The sequence below is a fragment of the Schistocerca americana genome, chromosome 9 (genome assembly GCF_021461395.2).
Source record: "Schistocerca americana isolate TAMUIC-IGC-003095 chromosome 9, iqSchAmer2.1, whole genome shotgun sequence".
NCBI lineage: Eukaryota > Metazoa > Arthropoda > Insecta > Orthoptera > Acrididae > Schistocerca > Schistocerca americana.
This window is the reverse complement of record NC_060127.1, coordinates 57,229,080-57,253,361: the sequence shown is the minus strand read 5'-3', so window position 1 is coordinate 57,253,361 and position 24,282 is coordinate 57,229,080. Positions and strand designations below refer to the sequence as shown.

Sequence of the window (24,282 nt, the reverse complement as noted above, 5' to 3'; positions counted from 1 at the left end):
GGCAGAGCAGCTCAGTGCAGGACAGGGCAAAAGCAGCCTGTAACAACAACAAAGAGAGACCAACTGGCCGGCAGAAAGGAAGCTATTCATGTGGGCACCGTGATTTCATATACTCATGACTAGGATTGCTGGGCCCTGGTCCCATCTTTAGAAGTGAGAATACTAACACCTAATCGTACAAACAATTAAAATTTTGCAGAATGCTATGGTACTTTCATTACAATTGGTTATTCAATGTAAATTGTGTGTTTTTGTTTTTATATCTAAAATTTTCTTCTTCCTGTAACATATTCAGAATATGTCTTTTTCTTTTTTATGAAGTATTTATAAATTTTCTGAAGTTCTTTTGATGCCATGCCCCTCTTTGCAAATATGCATTGTTAATGCAGATTGTGAGTTATTTAAAATAAGGTGTTTCTGACATCTTATTTGAAATGACCTACAACTTTTGTTTATATATTTCTTAGGACAATCACTGAATGTAATGCAGTATACACCCACTTAATTATTTACCACAGTATTTTCCTTATATTGCTTGGACCAGCCGAGCAGACAAAGGAACCTTGGCTTTTTCTAGAATAGCTTAGTTGGCAGACGTACAAGATCTAAAAACATTATTCTAGCGTATTTTACTTTTTTGGATCCAGGCAGAAAACTCAGGCACAAGGAAAAAGCTGTGGTAAATAAATGTAATGATGCAAGTGTGTATTGCATTACATGCAATGATTACCCTAAGAAATATATAGGGCAAACCAGTAGGTTATTTTAAATACGATACAGCGCACTTTCGCAAAGAGGGGCACAGCATCACAAGCCCTTCAGAAAATTTAAAAATACTACATAAAACAGAAAAAAGCCGTATTTTGAATATATTACAGGAAGCAGAAATTATTAGACATAAAAACGAAAACACACAGTTCATACTGAATAACCAATTGGAATTGAAGCACCATAGTATTCTGACGAATTTTGATTGATTGCACAATAGGTAATAGTACATAATAAAATTCTGTATTATTCTCACTTGTAAAGTTAGTGAGCCAGCGATCACAGTCATGAGTATATGACGTCACACAGTCCACATGGGTAGCTTTCGTTCCGCCAGCCACCTAGTCCCTCTTTGTCATTTATGCAGGCCGCTTTTGTGTTGCCCTGCATTGAGCTGCACTGCCTTCACACTGCCACCCAATGCTTTCCACATCGTAATTTCCATAGTGTTGCAATTGATCATATTAGCAGTGATATTTTTTTTATCACCAATCCAGCCCCATTTTAAAAACTTTTAGCAACCACTCATTATAAAGTATTTTTCTTTTTTCTTCTAGATGCAGGCAAATTTTAAATAATGGAGAATGCCAACATTATATTTTACTTGTCATAGTATTGACGATATTCACTGAACAGTAAATTTTGACTAGGAGCAATGGGGCTGGGTATGCATATCATGTTTTAACTTTGTGAATGTATTTTAGAATTCCTTTATTAATTTTAACATCCACAAAATGTGGTGACACTGTACTTTGGTTTTTACCATATATGCTGCACCTGATGATGTGGTTTTTGGCCATGAAACCGATTGTGCTTTAGCAAACAACAATTTTACCAAGATATGCATATATTTTAAACCAATGATGAAGCCTTCAAAAAATAAAGGAAAAAGGCTTCTGGTACAATAAAATTGGTATTATTCAATTGCCTGTAGATGAACGTAATGTGGAAATTATCAACACAGTATTACAAGTATTTTAGCATGACAATTCAACAGAAGTTACAGATGTTCATCGTTTACATTTATGGAACGCTTTTATTGATTCTGATACAAGATCAGACCACAGTGCAGTGTTAGGCAATGTCTAAACACCTGCAACTTCAAAATGCTTAGTCTTCCAAAAGATGCAAGTACCAGTGTGCTAAAGTAAAAGGAATTGTTCTCATTATTTGGGTACAGAAGCTACAACCTGGTAGTTGTTTGATGTTGTAGTGCTCCATAATTCTCAGCTTTTTCAGAAAATGCACTTGAAAATCAACATCGGATAAATATCAGCTATCAACTACTGACACCGGCCTTCCATAACTCTACATTGCCTGATGTTTCAGTTCATTTTTACTACTTTTCCTTCCCTATTTTTTTGTTATGTGTAGAGATTTGGCTTTCAGCTCTCTAGTTCCCTTATCTGTTACGGAAACCTCAGCACAATTCAACAGAGGATTTATGAAAAGAATTTTTTTCTGTGTTCAGATGGCAAGAAGTGGCAGTCGCCCTCTACACACTAACCTCTGCAACTGAAGCGACACACAGTAATTTTTGCTCTTTCAGGCTCTTCTGATGATTTGTTTTCATCCTATTCATCTACTGAAAAGAATAATGTACTACATGATAGTTCAGTCCTTGTTTAACTGACTAGAAATAAAACAGTCAACTGAACTCCCCCCCCCCCCCCCCCCTCAATAAGCACTAAGACTGCTGCAACACTAACACGCTGTCAGTAACGTACCTTCAAACTTCTTACGAACTCATCTTATTAATTGTTTAAGTCACCTGAAATCTCTTCCATATTAATTAAGCTGGCAATTTAGCTGTAGCTGAGGGCAAGCATCTGCATGCTGCAGTGGCTGAGTGGCTCGTATGTGTGCAGAATGAGTGCAGTAGCACTGCATGGTGGGTAGCCTACACTACATGCATCTAAATGCAGGCAGTCAGGAGCCCCGTGAGATGGTGACGGAATGGCCCACTTCAAACTGGCCACTGCAGTCTGTGGTCTCTCTAACTTCAGCAAAGTTCAGATAACATTTGGCGAGTAAATTATAGAGCTTTGTTGCTAAGTGAGTCAAGGGGGTTTTCTGGTCTGGAAGTTTCAAAAAATTGATTATTTTTATTGCATATTTTGATATTATGGAGAATATGTGGGCGAAATCGCTTTGCCTGTAAACTGTTTCATACAGTCAAAACACACGATCATTGGACTGGCAGTTCTGTGGTAGAAGGTTGCCCATATCGCTTTCTAGCAGTATGGGCAACATTTTACCACAAGACTTCAATAGACGATGAACCTCGGCATGAGAATTGCTGTGAGAGCTTGTATGATTGGAAGAAGATTGGAAAAGATGGGACATTGAAGACTTACACGCACAAATCACCACTAGACAATCAGATCTGTATACAAAGACCTATCAAATGACAATTTGCTGGATAGATGCGTTGGAGCAAACACTCAAAACTCTTAAGTTGATAAATTCATTGATTTGGACATTTTCTCCAAAACGCATATATTCTGGTAAAGATGTAGTCGAAACTGCAAACAATTTGGCTACAGTTATCTTTGACAACAGCTTCATGGGAACTGCACAGACAATGAATGTCCTGGGTATTCAACTTGGCAACACGGAATTCAAATTTTGCAGAAGGCACAATGTGGACTGCCTTGGATGCTCCGAGCACTGCACATCTATGGCCCGTAAAGAAGCCAGATCTGCAGCCTGTGAGAAAGCAGTGCATGCAAACTAGATTTACGAGCTCAAGGAAGGTGTAGTGTATGCTCCACGCATCGCAGGCTGATGGTAAGCTATAAAAAACTGACAAATATCATATCCAAAACTTTAAACGCAATTTTCCAAAAGAAATTTTTTTTTATTTTATTTTATTTTTTTTTTTTTAATTGCGGCAAAACTACTCAACCAATTTTGATGTTGCACAACTATTTTTGTAGAGGATTGAACTGGCTATGGTTGGAACCTCTAAAACTAAAACAATTTTCATCTTTTTATGTGTTTCAATGCCCAAAAAACTAGATTTTTTTTACTTTTCTTTCAAATAGCCACCACTGTGCAAAAAAAGACATTTTTTCACTTTTATGAGATTCTGACCATAGTTTCTGAGGTTCTGACCATAGCTACGCTCATATATTTTAATAATTTTTTGATCTGATCTTTTCTGGCCACCCAATTACCTGAACCAGGTCCACCCACCTACCAGTTCACAGTGTGCATTACAATCTTCAGCACCATTTTGTTTAATAATCCCTTAATATTTTTGGCCAAAAAAAATGTTTAATGCAGCTAGAAGATAGATGAATAAAATGAATTGCTTGACTTATCTTTTGATACCACCTTTAAAAAAAAAAGTTGAAAATGAGGTAGAAAATCGGACCTCTAGACTTGAAAAACCTCTTAAGATGAATTATTGTTACAGAAATAACAATGCAGGAGAGAGGTGATGGACAAGATATGGATTTCTTAGATCTGTGAGTTCGGTATCACAGTCAGTCCAACAATCACAAGTGAGTAGTGTGTGTGTGTGTGTGTGTGTGTGTGTGTGTGTGAGAGAGAGAGAGAGAGAGAACGAACACGCATACAACCAAGGGAGTTATCTTTTAGTCACCAAGAATGTTGTTTATATAAGAGAGATCCAAGAACTTTTTCTGACTGTCCAGCCTTCTTGAAACAGTTTCTTTCAGAGCTTCTGATAGGTTGAAATCTTTATGAAACAGTTTGACTGTCATTTCAATCTATAGACGTTAAAAAGGTACAATTCTGTCAATCAGGCAGAATTATCACAAAACATTTCATTGGATATACTACTTATGAATCCAAAAAATTCAATGGTATTACTACACTTGAGAATACACAAAATTTAGCTTCACAGCTGGTTTTTACTTTCCAGACCAAAATTCTACCATACAAACAAAGTGATAGAGGGGCCTGGGTGGGCTGCCCTTCCAGCTTAACCCTCCCCTACCTGTGCCCTTCTGTCCTGCCAGGGAAAGGAACAGCTATTTCACTTTTGAATGTGTCTATCATCAGTGCTGCAATTATTCCTCCTGTAGCTAAGTACTGGTTGGCAATTCCATCTCTGTAATGTTGCAGTTATGACATGACAACTCCCCATAACACTTAGTATTTGGCAGAGGGTTCACAGAATCAGTTTTGGACTATTTCTCATCTATTCCATTCTCCAATATCAGTGGGAAAGATGAACACCTAAATCTTTCTGTGCACACTCTGATTTCTCTTATTTTATTATGATGATTTCTATCTATGTTGGTTGAGTCAATAAAACACTTCTGCTTCAGAGGAGAAAGTTGGCGACTAATTACGTGAAAAGATCTCACTGCAACAAAAAGGCTTTTGTTTTATCAGCTGCAACCGCAAATCACATATCGTATTAGTGGCAGTTTCTCCCCTATTCTGTGATAATACAAAACAAGCTTCCCTCTTTTGAAGTTTTTTGATGTCTTCCGTTGATCCTACCTTGCAAAGACCCTTTATTGCTCCGTAATTCTCCGGAAGAAGACCGACAAGTGTCGTTCAGGCGGTGTCGTCGTAGATTTGTTGCATCTTCTAAGGGTTCACGAAATAAAATACAGTCTTCAGTTTGCTTTCCCCATAACTGTTCCAATTTAAGCTTTTTGTAATTGTAATTTCTAGGTATTTAGTCAAATTGATGACCTTTAAATTTGTGTTATTGATCAAGTAACCACAATTTAATGGAATTGTTTCAGTATTTGTGTGGAGAACCTATCATTTACAGCCAACTGCCAGTTTTCACATCATGAAAATATCATGTCTAAATCATCTTGCAATTTATTTTGATCTGATGACATTACTACACGGGAAACATCAGTGCAAACAGTCTAAGAAGACTGCTCATATTGTTTCCTAAATAATTTATGTAGATTCAGGGCAGCATGGGACTTGTAACATTTCCTTGGGAAACCCCTGATACCACTTCTATTTGACTCAACGAGTTCCTGTCAATTACTAAAAACTGTGACATTTCTGACAGGAAACAATGAATCTAGTCACACAACTGAGACGATTTGCTTAGAAGCCGCTTGTAAAGAACATTGTCAAATGCCTACTAGAAATCTAGAAATATGGAATTAACTTGAGATCCCCTGCTGATTGCACCCATTACTTCAAATGAATAAAGAGTCAGCTGTGTTTCATAAGAACAATGTTTTATTAGTCCACAATTGTTACGTATCAACCGATCATTTTCTTCAAGGCAAACGCTTGGAATATAGTCCTCTGGTGAAGGTGTGAAATGCAGTTGGCAATGCAAGACAGGCAGTGGCCAAGAGAAATGCAAGTGCCGCACAAGTGTGAGTCAGTCACACTTAGTCGAAACATTTATAGCGTGATTCAGTGTTAGCAGAAAGTGTCATTTATACTATTACACACAGACTCGAGCCCCATTATCGTACAACGGCTTTACAAGTTTGAGGACTTTGATCGATGTTCCCACTGTTAATACATTAAAATTGATTTTGTAGTGTGCAATAAATGGTTGTTTTATCCCGAGAACTTGTGTTACTTGTAACTGTTTCACCTGTGTAGTATTATAGACTGGGGAAGATAGGTAACGAGACTGGCAGACTTTGTACTAGTTTTCGTGCGTGCTGATGTCTAGGCTGCAGGATTCTCACATTCGCGGGCTCTATCTGTGCTTGGAGACATAACTACACATCTTAGCAAAATAATAATGGCAAAATCATTCGAATGAAATGTGTGATAAAAATTTGAGGAAAATATCCTTTCCAAGATCAAATCATTAGATGTATCACTCTCATTTGACATCCACTACTTTGTAAAGACCGACTCGAGTTTTCTCCACGCATTACGATCTTCAGCCATATGCATCCCCATTGTTCCTGTACATTTTCTAATGTCGTCTACATATATTCCATAAGGTAATTGTTACCTCTCTCTTGGAATCCAGGAAAAACTACCAACTACCATCCTCTCAATTATCCACATATCCTGTGCCACCTCCGTTTCTTTCTGCTTGTGTCTCACAGCTGCTAAGTTGGAACTGAAAGTGAACATCTGATATTCATTTTGAAAACTCTTTATAATGTACCAGAAGCTTTCCATCTGTCTTTCCCTTTTACTATCGAGATACCCGAGGCCAGGCCAGTTTCCTAGAAGCCTACGAGCAGAGACAGCTGAAGCCTCACAGTTTATAGTAGCGTTTTTGTGGTTTGATCATTTATGATGCTTACCTTCTGATTAACTGACTCTTTCTCGGACTTGGTGATTGAGTTAAGTAAAATTATCGTGCCATTCAGATTACGTGTGCTGCTAACCATTTCTGCTTTCTGTCTAGGCACCATCTAGTCCTTGGCACCCATATCTGCCACAACCCCTATCTCTAACAAAGCATCAACAAATTTTATACAGGCACTAAACTGCTCTCTCTCATAGGATGCCCCATTTATAAGTTCCACACTGTAGTCATGTTAAAAGTACCTTCTCATCTTCACATTGTAGGTGTAACAAATTGACAAAGTCACTTGTTCCCTCAAACTGCTAAGTAATGGAGAGAAGACGTGATTTTTAGTAAACAAGCTTGGTTTTCTTTCATTTATGGCAGCTTCTCCTTTGAAATCTGACTGAATACATTCAAATTTGGTTTTAGGGATTTGAATTTCTGGACAGACTCTCTGTGGCAGCCTGATGTTTCACACACTTTAAGCTTTTCTACCCTTCCCTCCAGTCCAAAAAACCAGCTTCCACAGATTTTCTATTTTGTGAGAAAACTGAAAAGATTTCCTTCAAATTTCTGTTCACAAATTTAACAAAAATAACATCTTTTAGTTTATCATTACCAAGTTACACAATCTGCTGACTCCAAGGGGGCTGATAAATGCGATGATTTTTCCTGGAACTGTGTTTTTGTTACTTTTGTCAATACCTTTGTCTTCTTTTTCCAAAAAAGCACCACTAACACTACAGTTGGTGTTACACATCAACACATTTCTTCCTCATTAAAAACTCATCCACTTTAAACTCTCCAGTAAGGGACAAGAGACTGACAAACAATTCAACTGAGCCTGTGGTGGAACATGTCGTTCATCGACAATAACAAGTTTCACTTCTTCCTTGCAAGCGGATGAAAGATGTTTGTGTAAAAACGTTATTTAGGTAATTAGTATGTAGAGAATTTCCCACTGTGCATGCTACAGATTCACGTACACACAGATCTGGGGAAGTACGTATAAGCACAGAATGTCTCTAAGGCATGGAAGCAATTGAACACCTCCACCTGCTGTAAAGGCGTTGCTTAAGCTTTGCCGTCACGGCTTGGCAATGTCTCGGAAATAGAGGAGCAGATGGACAGGCAATAACATCAACATCTGATAAACAACTGAAGAGATATAATGTGAACAGCATTCTGTTCTAACATTCTATTTGGATATCATCGAGGTGACAGATCATCTGTGGAAGTAACGAACCATACTGACTTAGTCCACCTACAGAAAATGGATGTTAAATTCCAAGCTGCAGTAAAACTAAGTGACCACACACACTGTCCACTGTGTACTGTATTGGTGCAGTGCCATAATAGTGCACACACGTTACATGATAAGAGGTTTAGACACACTAATTGCACACTTTTGCTCGGCCCCTCTCTGCTCTGTGGAACTTGGCCAACTTTGGGCCACTCCAGAATACTTACAGTTGCCACCAACATTAGCTACATCAATATTATTTACAAAAGTGAGTGAAGAGGCTTTACGAGTAACTTATTCTTCTACTGACTCGCCATCAACTTTTGAGTCACTTCTGTGACTCGTGAACCTTTCTTTTATAAGCTATGAGATGGCTGCTCTGCGGGGGGAGGTGAGGCTCGTCCGAGCAGTCAATGCACTACAAGACGACTGGAAGATTCTGCCCCAGTGGGCCTCCGTAAAAGAGTGCGATTAGTACAGATTCAGGGGCAACTCCACCAAGACAGCTCATCACATGGAGCAGTAGCAAAGATCAACTTGCAATAGCTCATCAAACTGGCATTTTTCCTGTACCAAATCATTACATACTGTCATGTAACAATGTACATGCAATATGAACAGATTTCCCAGTAAAGGGGGACAAAAAAGGAAAGAAACGCATGCCTGTGGGCAAAGGCAGGGTGGGTGGGGACGAGGCGCCTATTTCTGAGTACTGGAGCAAGGGGTTGAGTGCACAAGTACCTTCCCCCCACCCCCACCTTCCAAGTTAGTGGAAAAGAGGCTGTCCAGCACTTGTTTCCAATGCAGTTCTTCAGTCACATAGTTTGACAACAGGAGGACATTGTGGAAAAAATGATCATCTGAGGCAAAGTCGAAGGGAAAACATTGTAAGGAAGACCACCGAGATGACGGACGGACCAGGTAAAGGAGAAGATGCACCAAACAAGGGACCAGCTACTCTGAGATGCAAAACACTGGGAAAAATGGAGACAGACTGTCACGAGGATTGTGTGATGGGTCACCAACTTTCAACTATGAAAGACAGAATGTCAATGATGTGTCTGTGGCCTCTATGACGACACGAGCAGCAATATCACAAAACCATAAACTGCTGTCTAAATACGCCACGGTCTCGCTGCTGTCCAATTCAGGTCTGTGCTGGTAGACTTTTTCCTTCTTACAAGCAAATAACACAATCTTCTCAGAAACAACTGACATTCAAATATGATTTCTGAATGTGAAATCCACTGAGTAATAATTCTTCACATACAGAATGTAGAAGACATAGCTCTTATCTACTTTCTGCAAAATACTAATCACCTGTATATCTGCGTGAAAAATGGGCATTTGTGGCATGTCGCCTTCAAAATATCTCTACGATTCGTCAGTACAAGTGAACTGAAGGTTCACACAGAAGTGCGAAGGAACCATTTACCGATGTGTTTTCAATGTTATCTATTACACTCTGCACACTTTTCAAGGGTGCTCTCTTCTTTTAGCATAGGCCATTTCTCAAAGGTTTGTAATTCTTAGGAGTATCGTATTGTGATTATTGTGAAGTGCCGTGTCGAAATGTTAAATTATTCCACAGAGCGATCGTACGCCCCTTTTACCTGTGAAAGATGCACGACATTCCATTACTTTGTCACTGCTAAAATGATGTCTGCCCTGCCTGGTGTCAAGTACAAAGGTATGCTGCCACAATGGTTAATACCACAATTACAGAAATAGAGTGGAGACTTCATTTCACAACAAGACCGTGCCCCACCACACTTTCTTTCAGATGTTCTTGATTACCTCAATGCCAGACTGCCTCAGTATTGGATCCGACTCACTTTTAATTGTCATTCAGTTCTTCTTATGGGGTTGTGTCAATGACTGTGTGTTCCTTCCTCCACTACCACTTAATTTTTGTAGAGCTTCAACAAAACATAATTAATTCAGTCACTAACTTTCAGTAGGTCATCGGAGAGTGTTTACGCAGACAAGGAAAAACACATTCGCGGATTTCCCAGTTAAAAATACACTTTTCCCTGGGTGAAAATACACATTTTCCCAAGTGAAAAATCATATTTTCCTGAGTAAAAATACACTTTTTCCCAGATGAAAATACACTTTCTCCATGGTAAGTGACTGTACACTTTGCCTCCTAATTGTAAAACTTACCAATCCTTTGAATGATAAATGTTTTATATACTGGCATAGAACTTCTCAGCACTTTAAGAAATGAAACCCAGAAACGGAAAAAAACGTGTTTCAGAAAGAACTTTGATGAGCAGGAACTTGTATGCTGCTTATTTTCATATTACAAAAGTAAAAACACGAATTTCACCAAACACAGCATGTTATTCCAAAGCTTTGAAACCAAGACTGCAATGCACTTTTGTCAGCCAATCATAGCTCATATCACATAATCTCGACCAAATGACAGCAGATATTCAGAGCATAGGACTCATGATGTAGACAGCTGACAGCGACATCGCTGTTAGGTAGCACAAACACTCAAATAGGAAAAGTTAATAGTTTAAATTAATATAGATGTTGTATAGCTACTAGAAAAGCAAAGCTTTCATATATAATATTGGTCTTTTTTGCGTGTGTTGCCCTTTAAGATACATCAAACAGAAATGTGCCACTAAAATTGTAAATAGTGATATAAATAGGATGAGGAATTCTGCCTTATGCAAAACACCTTTTCAGTTTTGTTTTATCCATATTTCAGCACTTTTTCATGCTATCTTCAGTGGGCTATTTTATATTCTTAGTTTAAAATTGTTATTACATATTAACATTTAGAGAAACTTTTGATACAAAATATTTACAATTGTGAATGAATAATTGTTGTAAAATATTAAACATTATTTGCAGTGATTGTGTGCCCAGACTAGCTACCAACATAAATACCCAATAGCTTCACGTAAGGTATGTAAACTACTAATGCATACGTCCACTCTTTTGCCAATCAAGCTATAACTAGAACTTTAGACACGATGTAATAAACAACATACAATACATGAGGTCGTTAATACATATATCAACTGTTAACTGTAAACAAATAATGTATAATATTTTACAACAATTATTCATTCACAATTGTAAATATTTTGCACCAAAAGTTTCTGTAAATGTTAATATGTAACAACAATTTCACAGTAAGAAATTAAAATAACCCACTGAAGATAGCACAAAAAGTGCTGAAACATGTCTGGGTAAAACAAAACTGAAGAGATGTCTTGCATAAGGTGGAATTCCTCGACCTATTTTCATAGCCAGCATGGACATAAGAAGAACTGCAGCACCACAAGATGATTAATGATATAAATGTATGGTCTCCTTGCCCAAAATTTTTCAAAGTGGCTGGTCCTCAAATTGAATAATGCTGCAGCAATTTTCCGCGATTTAAGAAATTTGGCACACGTAATCCATCTCCCATAAAAGGAAATTTACTTTGAAAGTAACAGTTCTCAAACCACCACTTGCAATACCTTTCCCGTGACCTTTTTAAAAAATGTAAACAGCTGTGACATCACGCTCATACAAAGCAGTTTGTTGTTATGAAATATTGCACAGTCTTCATCCTAAAGCCTTTGGCATGTTTTGTTGTTAGCAGACACTTGTGTGTGCACTCTGTTTTTTGTTGTGAGGCATTTTCTTTGCAGTTTAAGTTTTATTTTGGTGTTTTTTTCACAATTATGTTTTGTTGCTGCAGCATTATTCTGCAGTTGTGAGCTAAACTAAAAATTCTTTGTTAGAGTATTAGTTCTTGCCAGTCAAAATTACAAATATTTAATTGAAAATTAAAACAATGAAAAATTCCTAGAATCCTAAAAAATTCCCAGGTTTTTCCCCAGATGGAAAAATTACTGCATTTTTCCTCGATTTCCCGGCTGTCGCAGGACACATACACCACAGTTATGCTGTACAAACCAAGTTACTGTAACTTAACCAAGTTACTGAAACATAACCTATCACACAGTATGCCGCGAGACCTCCCAAGGTCAATCAATGTTCCCTACCAATGGACAGGTAGATTGTGATAATCTCTGTTCTATCAGAATGGATAATCCTCACACCTGTTAATGACAGTCTCTTGCATACTATTTGCTCTAGGCCCCAAAACAAAAGCCTATGAGACTGAAGTCACCTCAAAATGTGGAGCTTTTAAATACCTATTCCACCAATGTTTTGTATCAATGTGCAGGTTAAGTCTATAAGACTGAAGCACTACAAAGTAATTAAACAGAAAACAAAACATGCCTGATACAAGGCACACTACACTTGGAACTAACACTGCATGGTGACTGTAAAGGTGGCACATAAATCAAGTATCAATAATTTATGTTACAATAAAAAGCTGTACCGAAGACCCAGATTCACAGAGAATGACTTCTCACATTTTACAATTAACAGTTCCTTCTGGCAGTTGATAAATTTCCAAAACAATAATTTTCACATAGTAACTAAGGAACTAAAACAACTAATTAACAAAAACTGATACTAAAACAGCCCAAAATAAACAAATGAGTTGTTTACCCTTCACAATCGACTAATGCCTAGCCCTAGTACAAGGTATTACTTCAGTAATGTTGCCAACCCTCTTACCTCACCATGGAAATTTTGGTCCAAAGTTGGTTATATAAGCAAAACCACACAAGAAGTATAGCTAAAAAGTAACTTTCCCTGTTTTAAGGCCAGTCATTAAATTTACAAATAGGTGACAAAATTACTCAGCAGAAACTAACCTCTACAAAACTGTTGGAGATGTACGGCACTTTAAGATCTTGCTTGCTGAGTGTTTTCAGTTCCACAGCACACATGTTCAAAAAAGAACATTATGTGGTTATTTTCCATACTAAACTGTAAGAGAAGTTCAGAGTATAAACATGAGTGTAGTTACAAACAGAACAGTACAAAACTGTTCCACAAAATTTACAAAGAATCTTTTAGCAAGCAGTGGCAGACAGACACACACATATGAAACAAATCAGAGGCATATATTTGACAACACTTACTACAATGGCTGCCTTTTATGTATTTATAAAAACAGTTGAAAAAGAACATTTTTTTGTACAAATCATTCTATTGTTGCTCAAAATACGTGTCTATAAAATTTATGCAGCTTTGCATTTGTTCCAATCAATTATGGAAACTTTTTTCCTCTCTGATGTTGATATCTTTGATAATGTGGTGTGGGAGGATTCAATAGCTTTCTGAGTAGATGGAAATCACTGTCCACGTAATTTTTTACTTACACAAAACAAACAAAAATAACTTTTTAGGTCATAATACAACTAAAGAGATGTAAATCTGATGTTTTTCTCTGTCAATTAATCAACTATTTGACATTTTGAGTCAGATGGCATTTCCGTGATAAAGAATGATGCAACATTTTAGGTGGTTTTCCCTATTTTAACTGACAACAAACAATATTGTTGTATACCATTCAGTGTTAACTTACGTCCTCTAAAGAAATGTCAAGGTAGCCCAGTATGACTAGAGAAATAAGTCGTCTCTCTCTCGGAAGTGCTTCACCAAGAAACTACTTTTGTTACTTTTATTAGGACACACTTGATTGCTGCATACTTTCCAGCTCATACAAATATGACGGCTGACTAAAAAGTTCTCAGCCTCACCCAGAGATCACAGCACTACTTGCGTGATATTTTCCCCCTTATGTTGGTACACATGTTACAGACACCATGTAACATTGCAAGTTGACTGTAGGCGGTCGTTTGAAGTAGTTGTGGTGTGTGTGGTGTTGAAAATGGAAAAAATTGAAAATTGTACAGTGATTAACTTATTCATAAAAGAAGGAGTAACACTGACCAAAATTCATTTGTGGCTTGTAAATAAGCATAACGGCTCTGTACCTTCAATTTCCACCGTGAAGAAATGGGCTGCAGAGTTTAAACACGGCCTTGAAAGTGTCCAAGATAATTCACAAGGAAGATGTCCAAAAACTGCAAATGCACCAGAAATCAATGACAAAGTCCATGGTATGATTTTGGAAGACCGGCGTATAAACGCGATTGAAATTGCTAATGCTCTAGGGATATCAAAGGAATGTGATGGTCACATCTTCCACTAGGAACTGAATATGAGAAACCTTTGTGCAAGATGGGTGCCACGTATGCTCACTGAGGATCAAAATTGCATTCACATTACACTTTCCGAAAAGTGCTTGGTGCATTTTAAGAAAAACAGAAGTGACTTTTTGTGTTGACAGTCATGACAGTGGATGAAAAATGGCTTTACCACTACACACCCACATCCAAACAGCAGACTATACAGTGAATGCAAGCTACAAAGATGGCAAGGACACAGCCATCGGAGGGAAAGATCATAGTGTTGGTGTTCTGGAATACAAAAGGAATTTTATTGATTGTCTGTCTTGAAAAATGTAAAACCATAACTGGAGAATACTGAACTCAACTTCTCACAATATTGGATGCAAGCAGTTGTAAAAACAAACAGCCTAAAGAAGAAAAAAAAATCATCTTCCATCAGGACAATGCACCTGCCCATGAAAGGGTCTTGCCAATGGCGAAATTGCAGGATTTGTTCTATCAAGTGCTGGAACATCCACCATATTCCCCAGATTTGGCTACCTCAAACTTCCATCTGTTCTCAAAACTGAAGACATTCCTCACTGGCCAGGTCTTTCTATCCAATGGAGAAGCCACTGTGGCTTTACATGGATACTTTGCAGCACTCTGGAAGAACACTACAGAGAGGGGATAGCAGCAATCTAACAATGCTGGATGAAATATACTCTTTGATAGCATAAACTGTCATATTCACTATCAGGCTCAGAACTTTTCAGACGGCCCTTGTATAAGTGAGATGAGCCTCCTGCTACAGGGTTGCTTATGAATTTTTCCTTTCCCAAGTCAAAATTTTTTAGCAATTTATTTCGCTAACTGACGCGAGTCTCATTTTTAAGCTTCGATCGTACTGCGCAACACACACAGGGAACAGATATTTTTTCTGAAAGCAATCGATTACAAAAAGTTGAACAAAGCAATTTGAGGTATCACTGTAGAGTTAGGCTTTTATGCAACTCTTTAAAGAAAATTCAGCAAAAACTTTTACACTTTTTGTCTACACAATTTTGTTAAACACTCACTGTAAACAAAGTAATCAGGCAAATTCAAAGCTTCCATTGTTTCAACAATAAAAATGAGAAGTTTTAAACCATAGTCATGTCACATCTCAACAGCACTACATAGTGGTGATTTGCAAAACCTTAAAAAGGAGACGAATTTGTTCTGCAAATGGTAAAGGAATGAGTCAGTGACAGACACTTTGCCAGAGTTCACTTCTGTGTTAACTTCCCCATACTCTTGAATTTACCTCTGCAGCACGCTAAAACTTCCTTCCCAGACCTGCGGTGAGCTGAAACTGGATTTGTGGTACACATCATGTGGGTACATGACTTCTCACCCCTAGATGAGTTCAATCCACCTGCTTATTGTTGTTTCCATTTCTTAACTGGACTGAAATACAAGCAATAATCAGTTCACACAGACAATGTATGTGAATGGTACAGTAATAGATGAAAAATACACAGCTAATATTAAAACTCAATCTATTATTATTTCTGAAAATACTATGTACATCTACATTTATACACAGAAAGCTATCTTGCACTGTGTGGCAGAGAGTTCACAGTGCACAGAAAGAACTGCTGTCAGCCAGAATGAAATTTCACTCTGCAGAGCGGAGTGTGTGCCGATTTGAAACTTCCTCGCAGATTAAAACTGACTACTGGACCAGAACTTGCATCTGTGGCCTTTACTTTTCACAGGAAAGTCCTCTACCATTTGAGGTATCCACCAGCAAGTTTCGACGGTGCACAATCTGCTGCAGAGGAATTTTTTTTTAAACAATCCCCTAGAATGTGGCTGAGCCATTTCTCCACAACATTCTTTCTTCCGACAGTGCTCATCTTGGAGTGTAACTTCTGTGAAGTATGGAAGGTGCGAGAAGCAGTAGTGGTGGAAGTAAAGCTATTAGGTCAGGTTGTGACTCACGCTTGGATAGCTCTGTCGGTAGTTGCATGCGTGCGCGCGCGCGCGCACACACACACACACACACACACACACACACACTCTCTCTCTCTCTCTCTCTCTCTCTCTCTCTCTCTCTCTCTCTCTCTCTCTCTCCCCCCCCTACATACTGCTCCATTTCCATGTTGTCAACAAACAGCCTTCTAAAATTTTTAGACAATTATTCACTAGATTGATTACATATGTTAACAGTGTTGGAGCTACAATTCTTGCCTGTGTATGCTTGAAGCAACTTCTCCAGCTACTTCCCTCTGATGAGCACAGGATATTGATCTGTGGTTGTTATGCAATCCACAATCTGAAGAAAATGCTGGTCTAACACTCCACAAACTTTACTGTGTTTGTAGTAATACAACAAACACTTTCCATTATAATGGATAAGCATGATCTTCTAGAGCAGCAACACTTTGACACAACTCTGTATGGTCATTTCAGAAATTTCACACTACACTTGTCAGGAATACCTTTACAAATCACCATTATAGGGAATCTTTTTAGATTTAGCAACACTTTAAGGATAACAAAAGTATCTAACAAAAAAAATAATGCATCAGTTGGTCACAAAACCGAATTGTATTTTATTGCAGGTCTAGATTTCAGCTACTGAACAGATAAACACACACACACACACACACACACACACACACACACACACACACACAAAACCATGCGGTGCTAAAAAATTCATGAAAATATACAGGAATCAGTAACTGAAAAATTTAAACTAAAACCACATTGCACAATAGTAGTGACAACGTATTAGGTACCAAATGATTGAAATGGAGTCACACCATACTCAACAAGCTTGTGACAACGCATTGCTACATGACTTTAACATGTACACAACCAGATTCTAATTAAGGCTTTTGAAATGTACGAGTACCACAGGCATTGCACACAACCGTTCCAATGGAATCAAAGTTGGTAAAAATTCTGTCATATTGAGCATGTGAAACATATTACAAATATAAGAGTCTTAGGATCAGGTTTGCTAATATCATCCAGAACATCATATTCAATAAACTATGCATTGCAAAGAAAGTCACACCCAGGTACATACGAGCCAGGTTTCACAGCAGGTTAAGGACTGAAAAAGTGCTAAAGTGTACACGAAAATGTGAGGTTGTGATTATGAGAAGTGAAATAAGGGTGTTGTTCATCAAAAGAGAAAGAAAATTGTTATGAGTTGTATAGATAACATTTTGAGATAGCAGAGCTTTTAGCTTCTTTAATGTTAGCAGAGCTTTTAACTTTTTTAATGTTTCATTGTTAATCTTCATCTTTTTTTTTAAGGGACAATCTTAACAAAGTAGCTAGTGAAACAACACTAAGACATGATCGTAAAATTTGAAAGTTGATGGGGCACTCTGTGGGTTTTAATACAGGTAGTGAACAGAAATTTAGTTTTTATCAGAAAGCATAAATCTGACAAACATTAGCTTCAGTGAACAGGGAAAAGTGATTTTAAGCAAAGTTTTGAAATATAATTAGAGTACTAAAATTAATGGTACAGTCATAAAAGCTACTATTGTGAATGTGAAGTATACAATTGACACTCAAAAGTCTTAAAAGATTGAACAAAGTAGGACTGTAGTAGCATTGTTAATAGTGAATGTATTAGACCCTCTAATAATAATTGTAATGAAAAGGTGATAGTCGACATGTTCGATAACAATGATGAAGAGACCATCATTATGAAAGCTGTCAAAAGGAAACTCAGTGATTATAAAGGGAAAATCTGAACATATAACTAACTTTTGATGAACATAAGACTAGAAGAATTGGTAGGGACATACCCTCTGTAGCACAGAAAAAACTAAGTGAAAAGCTAAATTTATATAAAGAGAACTATTTCCACCTAGACAAACACTTCCAGTTTGGAAGGTAGGAGGCGAGGTACTGGCAGAAGTAAAGTTGTGAGGACGTGGCGTGAGTTGTGCTTGGATAGCTCAGTTGGTAGAGCACTTGCCCAAGAAAGCAAAGGTCCCGAGTTCGAGTCACGGTCCGGCACACAGTTTTAATCTGCTAGGAAGTTTTATATCAGCACACACTCTGCTGCACAGTGAAAATCTCACTCTGGATAAATAAATTTGTTCGCCATATCACAGAAAAATTAGTTCAAGAGTAGCATCAATTTTTAGGAAATCTAAAATATGGTTTCATTCTCAACTATAAATAATCCTGGGCATATTTTAACTAACAGTACTGACAGAAGAAGTTTTTATCACAAATCAGGCGTGAAATAAATTAAATGTACAGACACTTATTCCTGTTATGGGGGTCAGAAAGGAAGACGACTTGAAATCAGGCTTGATGAATACATGCCTTGGATAGGTGAGATATAGTTGAAAAATTTAGCTTCGCTGCCCACATGGTGTTCCGTCCTTGCTGTAACAAAGCTGAAATGTGCAGATTTATACACCTCCTGGAACACACTGAGATTTTTTTGCCATGGGAAGTCATCTCAACAAGCAGGTGGTGAAGAGAAGCAACGATTTTTGGGAGCTTTTTGATGGCTACCTCCTTGTAGGCAGAAGGCATTATGACCTGTAACATAGCAGGTGGATCCTTTCCACCAGGTATGTTTCTCCCCCGCCCTCCCCCCTATTGTTTTGCAAATATCTTCAATATTATAATTTATATGACATGTGCACAGTACCAACAATCTTGAATATTAACTCAGGGCTCAGCCAACTTAACTTTAGTATCTGTTAGTTTTTGTTATTTAGAATCCATAAGTGTAATTAGTTTACCTAATAAACATGCTAATTATGAAACATCAGTAAATTCAAATTTCTTTATCACTTTTCACTTTTAAACATACACCTGATTACTGACTTCCTGGTAAAGTAGATGAAAAAGATATATAAATAAGCAAAGTAGTCTCACAACCAATGGTGAAAACATGTTAGCAACTCTTGTACTCATTTAGTTTCAGAGTGATTAGATTCCTTACCAAAAACATTGTTAGTGAAATAAAATTGCATATATAGGTAAAGTAGTCAGTGTAATTTAACAGAAATTATCATTACATCTGGAAGTTCACATTCAAATGAATCTTCTTCCACTCTTCAGTTACACGGAAATGTAAATCTTTAATTGTAATATATGAGAATCCAGTAAACAACAATAGATAAGGTCAGGTCTAATTACTGTAAATCTACATTAGAAGCTTGTAGGAAGCCATTTTAGAGCAATCTGTGATGAGTTTGAAAGGACCTATGCCCTCCGATAAGGTGAAATGTACCACATTTGAAGTTTCATCTGCAAATCACAAGTTGGAAAATGCATTGGGATTTATCTAAATTTCGTTTCCAAGAGTTCGTTCCACAATTCAATGACTGTTTTTAATGCTCAACTATGAACTTGTAATTATTTTTGTGAACTGTGTTAATCTTCTAATAATAGATAATGCTAATTCATACAATAGGATAAGAATATCAACAGTATTACTTCCCAGAGTTACTTGCTGTGAACATCATTTTCATATCGATATGATAGTTAGACTTCAAGGACAGTGATTTTAGAACTTTATTCAATGACTGTGTTCACTGTGTACGTTTACTGCATGTGAACTTTTGCGAATAGTTCCATTGGTAATAGGTTGCTGCACTCTAACAATCGTACTATTGGACATCAGTTGAATGCAGTATGTTGCCATCCAGTTACCTGTACTGTTAACTATAATACACGAAACTCAATCTGGAAATAAACAGCAGTTCATTCAACATCTCAGTACAAATAAAATGTTTGAACTGAAAATCTGGTGTAATCTAAATTATTGACAATAGCTTACTTTCAACCACCAACTTTTCTGCTAGATTCGATTGAGGGGCAGCTACTGATGGCATACTTGTACAGGTAATGCCTCTGCTACAGACTCAGGGTGGGTGTAGCATGCCTAACAATTCTCCTTTTTCTACAACACCTAAGAATTCACCAAGTGAGAACAAAATTTATTACTACTTGAGGGTGTTGTCTATTTTATGATTTTTTCCTGTTATTTTGTGTGTTATGTTTTTAATGGCAATTTCATCCAATACATTTTGAGTTAACCTCTTATTAGTTCACTAGGCACTATGTGTAAATCCAGGATTGATACAAGTTTCCACAAGCAAAATTTCCTGATTTCCAGACAAGTTTTAACATTTTTTCCTGAAAATTTTGAGATCTCAAGGTTGAGTAAAGATGTAGGTTGACAAAAAAATGTAAGGACTTCTGTATTTCTAAATGTGAGCAAACATCTTAACAACTAACATCAACATCTTTTGTAATGCACTGTTTTTAGATGGAGAAAGCAAGTCAAATAGTATGTGTGTTTCATTAACACCACTGATGTTATTTTATTTTAATATAACGAAACACATTTGATGACAGAAATATGCATTTCCTTGGAGTCACAAGTCGGATTTAAAATATCTTCACTGATATCAGAAATAACCTCAGAAAAAAGTGGGTCTCCTGAAAGAACTGTATAAGGTGGGGAAGAGTTGTGTAAACCAACACTACAGGTAACAACCAATAAAATATTGATTCTGCTACATTCATTATTGTCAGTTATTACCCACTGTGTTATGTCTATTATTAGAGGAATTGTGTGTCTGCCTGCTTAGCTGAGTGGTAACGTGCTTGCCTACCACGCAGCCGGCCCGAGTTCGATTCCCAGCCAGGTTGGAGATTTTCTCTGCTCGTGGACTGGGTGTTGTGCTGTCATCATTTTCATGATCACTGACATGCAAGTTGCATCGCCTGAACGAAGGCTTGAAACTTGGCAGCTGAACTTCCCCGGAAGGGACCTCCTGACCATCAATGCCACACAATCATCTCATTTTACAGGTATTGTGTGATTTTTCTTTCGAAAAATATACGAGTACGTAGTGTACAAACCGCCAGCGACTGGTACAATTTTCTTCTTCTTATAGTCCATACTATATAATTATGAACTACTTTCAAAGTGCAAAAATGTACTAGAATAAATAAAATGTCTATAAAACGCTGCACTGTACAATGTACTTATGGCGAGACAGTCGCAATTCCTGAAATCCATCACCCATGGCCTCTGGCCTGCCGGGGAGCACCGCAGTCCTGGATTATGGATAAACCACAAAAATCCGCTGCATTATGCCACACACAAACAGACCCAGCCTGCGGGCAGATCGGTGAGACTAGACCCAATGCTGCCATCTCTGGCCACTGCGTCAACAGTTTCTGAGAATCAGATCCAAACAAACCACTCCTCATGTCTCCCTGCCTCTCGTTAGCAGCTACTAGGTTAGCAGCAAGATGTGGTGGTAGCACTGACTGCAAGCTGAGGGGAGTGGTAGGAAGGGAAGAAGCAGTAAAAATGAGGGAGTAGGGAAGCAGCGCACGTACTCAGCTGCACCCAGCTTGCGACGAAGCATGACATCTTAGTAAAAAAACCGTTTCATCTACTGAGACAACAACGAGATTCTTCCAGTTCCTCATCCCCCCCCCCCCCCTTTCCCCTTCAAATTTCTCTGACAAGTTTGAAAGTCCCCGATTTTCAGAACTTGTGGCAACCCTGAAATATTTTCTTTTCTAAAATTAAGGCACTGCAGTTCAAATGACATTATTACGTTAATTAATGCAGGTACATTATTTTAATAGATGGCACTGTAATGATAATCAGGGAGTGTACTGGTTACTCTAAGCTTTAATCAAGGTATAACATTCATGAAAAAAGTTTTACAGTATTTTCAATCATTTTCCGCATTTATTCAGTGAATTAATATTTCTCCTCTAATTCAATGTTATCTGTAACATTTTAACATGTAGTTTGGTTTATATAAAAAATACCAAAAATTTTTAATTGTAATATAGGTTACTTGGTTTTCAGTTTTTAAATTTCAATATCGATTTTATGTACAAACTGAACTGGTAATTCTGTGTCGATATTAGTGGTATAGAGGCCACTGCTCCCCCTGAATGGCATAAGCTGTGGCTGCTTGTACTGCTCTGTAAACAACAGTTTCATTTAGTATCTGGCTATGTACACGTTAAAACCATATGATGCCGTATGTTGCCACATGCTTGTTGTGTCTACAGATCTTGGTTTAAATGGTATGTTACCAAATATGTTGTCACAGTACTTTACAATGAGGTTTCATTTTACATTTTTCGATCACTGTTTCCTGTATGTTTTCTTCTATTTTTTTTTTAGCACTGACAGTAGCTATTCGATAGCTGAAACCTAGATCTGCAATAAAATACGCATTGGATTTGTGACCGATTGTTGGATTCCCTTTCCTCGTTTGAAATGTACCACAGTCGCTGCACACAACTGTTCTAATGGAATCAAACTTGGACAACACAAGTAATTTCATGATATATGTGTCAGCAGCACAAAATTATATCCTGTCTTCCTCTTTGTTTGAGACACAACCAAACTCAATCTCCAGTGTCACAAATTACTGCCAGTAACACTGCTGTCTATTCCACCTGAGTGATGATGGGTAAATATCAAAATTTTCAATATTTTAAAATATTTGTTACATTTATGTTTCAACATATTTTCCTTTGTTTTACATGGAGTTGATAAGAATTGTGACAAGGCACAGCATCACATTCATTTGAGTTGGACCCTTGCCAGGCCAAAATCCAGCAACCACAAAACATTGGGGCCACTTCTTGAGATACCCAGTGTTTCTACTTCGACTGACACAAGAGTAATATTGTGTTTATTAAATAGCAAGATTTTCACCAGGAAACTGTCTGTGTTATGATATTCAGTTTATGTGACTACTGACTTTAACCTGCAGCCAATGCTTCCGCAGTGGTATTAGAAAACCATTCAAACATGCCTGCTGGCCAAAACGGATAGTGGAATAAATTTAATATTGTACTATAGACAGTCAGGCAGCAAACATTTAGTTGTTTCATATATCCCATGTTCTGTATTGTAAAAAGGAAACGGAAAAAAATAATTATTCACTGTTAACAAGCTTTGTAATGTGATGTAAGAAAATGTTAGTCCTTATCTGTCGGACAAAAAAAACACAAAATCACTCACCGTATTGCAGAAAATGGTGAAGTAAGCAATTGTTTGTAATATAAATTTATAAACTATGATTAAATTTGAGGAAAAATATTTTAGCACTGAGTGGTCTTATATTCTCAATAAAATTATTCATTTCACAAAATGAAAAATGTATGAAAATTGAAATGAAGGAAAATGAGAGACAGAGTTGAATTTTTACCATGATGCAGGGAATATGTTATAAGCAATTTACCGTAGAAATAAATGGCAACTGTTTCGACTCATAAAAATTAGAAAATATTTTTTTTACTTCAAGGGATTAGACGTTCTCGGACATAGTTGATCTTCCATACCAAATAACATGAATGAACCTGCTATTCTAAAAAAGAAAAAGAGCAAAAGAAACAATAACACATTCAAGACAATTTGTTTTAGAGACAAATTCCTTATGTTTTTGATGTCCTGCAGCTTATACACTCATGTTCAGAAAAAACGGAACATCTTGAATGACTAGAGATAGGACATTTATATTCACAGGACATGCACGTTAGTATGTTCTGCAGAAATGATTAGCATTCTAGTCTCCTTGGTTCAGTTGCCTGTTGCCTAGAAGGCACAGGGTCCGCCGTGGGCCCTGATCACTTGTTCCACACATGACGGCATCAATGCACATAAGGCGCAAATGGCATCCTGTGGTGTAGCCATCCACACTGCATTCCCTGGCTACAAGTGTGGTGGGCACTGGGTCACAGAGTTGCACCTGTCGTTTTGCCATATCCCTCAAATTTTCAATTGCCGACAAGTCTGGTGATCTGGTGGGCCAGGGCAAAAGGCTCAAGTCCTGTGACATCAAGCAAGCACGTGTTCGTGCAGCAACATGTGGTCATACATCGCCTTACTGAAAAATTGTGTCTGGGGCGTCATGCAGGAAGGGTACGGTTGCAGGTCGCAAGGGGTTACACTTGTCACAGTGCCATGGACACGC

At 37.6% G+C, this 24,282-nt stretch overlaps 1 protein-coding gene across 1 annotated transcript in view; it reads right to left on the bottom strand.

The window, feature by feature from the left end:
* LOC124550626 (proline-rich protein 36-like) overlaps positions 1-24,282 on the bottom strand; it is a 106,115-nt gene that overhangs the window by 6,025 nt on the left and 75,808 nt on the right. Inside the window, exons 5-6 of the mRNA XM_047125348.1 lie at positions 15,585-15,727; positions 12,974-13,088 (exon numbers count right to left, since the gene is read on the bottom strand). Of these exons, the coding sequence (XP_046981304.1) occupies positions 15,687-15,727 (41 nt within the window). The 3' untranslated portion in view covers positions 12,974-13,088; positions 15,585-15,686. The remainder of the gene's footprint in view (positions 1-12,973; positions 13,089-15,584; positions 15,728-24,282) is intronic.